Source organism: Schistocerca serialis, chromosome 3 (genome assembly GCF_023864345.2).
Source record: "Schistocerca serialis cubense isolate TAMUIC-IGC-003099 chromosome 3, iqSchSeri2.2, whole genome shotgun sequence".
Lineage (NCBI taxonomy): Eukaryota > Metazoa > Arthropoda > Insecta > Orthoptera > Acrididae > Schistocerca > Schistocerca serialis.
This window is the reverse complement of record NC_064640.1, coordinates 739,509,449-739,513,506: the sequence shown is the minus strand read 5'-3', so window position 1 is coordinate 739,513,506 and position 4,058 is coordinate 739,509,449. Positions and strand designations below refer to the sequence as shown.

At 40.6% G+C, this 4,058-nt stretch overlaps 1 protein-coding gene across 1 annotated transcript; it reads right to left on the bottom strand.

Moving 5' to 3' along the window:
- Nucleotides 1-662: 662 nt before the first annotated feature.
- On the bottom strand, nucleotides 663-3,311 carry LOC126471183 (piggyBac transposable element-derived protein 4-like). The gene is made up of 3 exons (XM_050099288.1): nucleotides 3,211-3,311; nucleotides 953-2,934; nucleotides 663-829 (listed from the first exon to the last, which is right to left on the bottom strand). The coding sequence occupies exons 1-3, from the start codon at nucleotides 3,309-3,311 to the stop codon at nucleotides 663-665; spliced, it is 2,250 nt and encodes a 749-aa protein (XP_049955245.1).
- Nucleotides 3,312-4,058: the final 747 nt, after the last annotated feature.

The following is a 4,058-nucleotide window of genomic DNA, read 5'->3' as shown; positions in this document are numbered from 1 at the left end:
TTTAAGGCTTCTTAGGAAAAGTAAATTATTACTCCAAATCCACACTACATAGATCTGAGTTTGTAATTGGCAATAACTGCCTACTTCTACAGATACAGCACATTACCATCAATGGCTGAGCTGCAAACCTACCTCTCACACCAGCATTGGAACTATGCACAAATCTCTTCCTCTAGCATCAATTACAGGTCATCACCAGAGTCACTCTAAGCCTCCTGGAAAATGAAGAATGCAGGGTTGTTATGCCTCAGTGTTTCTGCCTTCTCATCCTGCAGAATCTCCATGGTGACTAGTATGACACCAGCCACATAACAGCAATGGGCACCATAACTATTGATTGGGAATCAAATGAGGTGTTAAGTGTAATGCCACCACATATGCAACTTGCTACAACTATCAGGTGACTCCACATCTCTGCAGCGTAGCCTGCTCCATGCTACAAGTTCCATGGAATTCACTGTAGCTTTTCTCAGCAAAATGTGACTTATCATCATTCATGCGCTATGTAAATTTGAGTATGTGGTACAAATGTATTCTTCAACTACTTCTATGCCAGAATGTCTTCTATTCCAATCACTATATTAACCCAGATCTCAAACTTATTATTTTAACCCTCTAACCGGAACATCTTTTACTCGGCGGTAAGATGGAACATCGGTCTGCTAGACCGCTAGGACATTTAAAGTGTATTTTTCTCTATTTTTATGACTTTTCCGCACTTCTACGTTGCTTCTCTCTCTCTTTAAGGTGTAATTAAACATAATAATAGGTTTTTGAACCATAATATTTGTTAAAATACCAGTAAATTCAAGTTTATTACTAGGAAAAACTTTAATTTGCAGTGTTTTGTTGTTTACACATTACTCCTTTAGAAATACTTTTTTTTTACATTATTATAGTTACAACACAAAGAAAATGAATACTAAAATGTAATGCAAAGAAAAAATTTAACTTTTATTTTTAATTGCACAAGTCTTGCACACTTTTCGTGAACACTCCAAGCACGTTGGTTCTTCGCAAGAAATACACTTGTAGGCAGTTTTCCTCTTTTTTTGATATGGACAAAATCGACAGGTTTTTCTTTTACCAAGTGTGTCCGTCGGACACTCATCAACTCGAACAACAAATTTATTCCGTTGGCTAACGATTTGCTTTTCTTTTGCTGCCTCTTCTTCTAAAGATGAAATAATACTTTGTAGCTCTTGAGGCAGATTGGAGATTGCCAGTCGGGATTTTACGAAATCGTAGACCAAATATAGAGAAACTCTTTTCAGGAAATCAAAACGTGATACGGTTTTCTTCTCTCCAAAAAGTCCATAAAGTATACTTGCGTTTGATCCAGCCATGGCCACCATGTGGTAAAAAATAGCCAACGGCCACCTTCTTGTTTTGCGATTAGTAGAATAAACACTGCACTTCATATCTAGCGTGTCTATTCCACTTTTTGTGGCGTTATAAAAAGATATGATTTCAGGTTTATCATTTGAAACGTCAGTGTAATTGGAATGATGCATTGACGAAAGAAGTAGGACTGCCTTATTCCTTTTTGGGACATAAGAAAGCAGAGTCATTTCTTTCGTAAAGCCATAAAGGCTGGACCCAATTTCACGATCGCTTCTTGCTTGAAATTCTGCTGGTATCTGGGGTCTGTTTCTTTTTAGTGTCCCAACTAATGTCAAATTGTGAGCTAGTAGCTCCTGGGCAAGTTCCACAGAACAAAACCAATTGTCGCAACTAATATTTCTGTTTGTGCCATACAGCCCTTTAGATAGGCGGATTACAGACTGCGTGGGAATGCTCTTTTTCTTTTCTGCTGTAGAAAGTGTGGCTCCATCACAGCCTTTGCCGGAGTAGATGTAGGCATTGTAAATATATGCATTGTGTGCATCTGCCAGACCCATGACCTTAATGCCATATTTAGCCGGTTTATTCGGCATATATATACGAAATTTAACCCTCCCTCTGAAAGGCACCAAAGTTTCATCAACTGTCAAATGCGCTCCAGGGCTATAAATTTGTTGGCAGTTCCAAATAAACTTATTAAATATGTCTGTAATGGCAGCAGCTGGGTCATATTTTTCCCTCTGTTCCCTCGTGCTCGAGTCATCGAATCTAAATGCCCTAAGCAATATTCCTAATCGCTTTTCTGTTATTATTGATCGAAAAATTGGCCTCCCCAAGACCGAAGTGGAAAACAGCGAGGTCATAGGCTCCCTCGCAGATTTGAATATGCTGCAAAGAACTGTGACTCCAATCACAGCGTTCACTTCCTGCACAGTAGTGTCTCTGTAAGCTACACTTTCTTTTAGTTCAATAACAGAACGAATTTTGGCCAACTTTTCATTAGTATGCTTTACAATCGTCTCAATCATGTCGTCAGTAAACAAAAGGCGCCACACTTCACCTGGGAGTGGGTTTTTCCCCACGGTAAGAGCAGGCCCTTGTATCTTTGATAGCCGTACCTTTATTATATTGGATGCTGCTGTTCGCGTCTTAGAGCGAACAGGAGTTGATGACCATGTGAAACACTTGTTTCTTCCGTAGTAAGAAACTGGAAGACGACTCTCATCTAGAGTGTCATCAGAACGCGTAGATGAGCTAGCAACATCAGCAGGCTTCTGTGGAGTGATTAGTCTGCTTCCACCAGAAGTTATGTCAGACTGTGGTTGCTCTCCAGTTTCTTCGCGAACTGCGGTATTTTCGACTTCAAATATTTCTCGAATAGTTTCATCATCGCGATCATCATCATTGGGAGAGTCATCGTCATTATCTGTTTCATTGCGAGGATCTTGGATAGTAAGGTCCTCATCTGGAATGCATGATTCATCTGAATCCACTTCCGAGTCTGATTCTTCAAGGTAATTTTGAGAGCGTGCAAGGGCTACAATTCTTTTCGACCGATTTGAAACATATTTCGGACCTTCCATTGTAAACCTGCAAGGAAAAAGGGAAAAATGAGTTTTAACGAAATTTAATGGGGATAATTCTATCGCTGTAATAAGTTTGCGCGGTAAATTGGAGAATGTGTGTGAAAAACGGAAAGAGGAAAAATTAAAACGTTAAATACGAGTTGTTACACTTTTTTCTCGTTCTTCTATGAACACAAAAGTATTAAGCATCGTGTGGTGGCAAAAATTTCAATCAAATAGATGAAATGTTGCTACACAGAAAACAGAAGAGTTCAAAGAGTGGAACATCGGTCATACAGACCGACAAATGCGTGATACTTTTAGGAACACCGGTCTGGGAGACCGGCAAAAATTTGACACTTTTAGGAACACCCGGTCTGTCAGACCGGGAGGGGAATGCATTTTTTCGGAACACGGTCTCACAGACCGACAATACGTAACAAAAATTCTACTTACTTGAAAACAATGCATGCGCCGACAATACGTTGTTGGCCAGCTGCGGTTCGGGACCCGACTGAAGATTACTGGGCTTCTCCCCACCCTCACGAACAATGCAGCGCCGTTAGCATTGTTAATGTCAACTATGGCGGTATCTCAGACCGATGTTCCGTTCAAAGGGTTAAGGTGTCTGTCAGTTCTAGGTATCAAGCAATATCCCACAATCTACGTCTGCTGAATTATCTTCTTTGTGCCATTCTACTAACAGTGACCACATATTCACAGCCCCATTCCCACTCGCCTCAGGTGGCAAAGCAGAAGTTTCTGTATGTGGCTTCAAACAATAACTTAAGAAAAATATGTTTGTAGATAACAACAAATACAATACCATGGTGGGATTCCTCTCTTCATATCAAACCACTCCAATTCACTCGATGTTTGTGACCAAGATACTCCACTTTGTCAGATCTCTTATGTCACATAGTGCAACAGTTACCTCAGTCAACTCACTCACACTACTTTGTGGACTCCCCATTGTGGGATCACGCCTACAGCTGGATGTTAGGCTGGATCCCAAGTAAAGTTACTGCTCTCTGAGGTAAAAGCCAGTTGGGCAAACTTCCAATGAAATGCTCAACTTTGCCTCTGCAATTCGCCCTAGCCGCTGGATTGGGCCACAGTATGATCTTTATCCTGGGGCACCAACATCCA

What these genes read in the sequence shown, in the direction of transcription:
- LOC126471183 (XM_050099288.1), bottom strand. Translation starts at nt 3,311, where the DNA reads ATGCATTCCCCTCCCGGTCTGACAGACCGGGTGTTCCTAAAAGTGTCA. An exon ending in AAAGTATCACGCATTTGTCG is followed by an intron (nt 2,935 to 3,210) that starts GTCTGTATGACC and finishes TTTTCCTTGCAG; the next exon opens with GTTTACAATGGAAGGTCCGA. An exon ending in TTGTGCAATTAAAAATAAAA is followed by an intron (nt 830 to 952) that starts GTTAAATTTTTT and finishes TGCAAATTAAAG; the next exon opens with TTTTTCCTAGTAATAAACTT.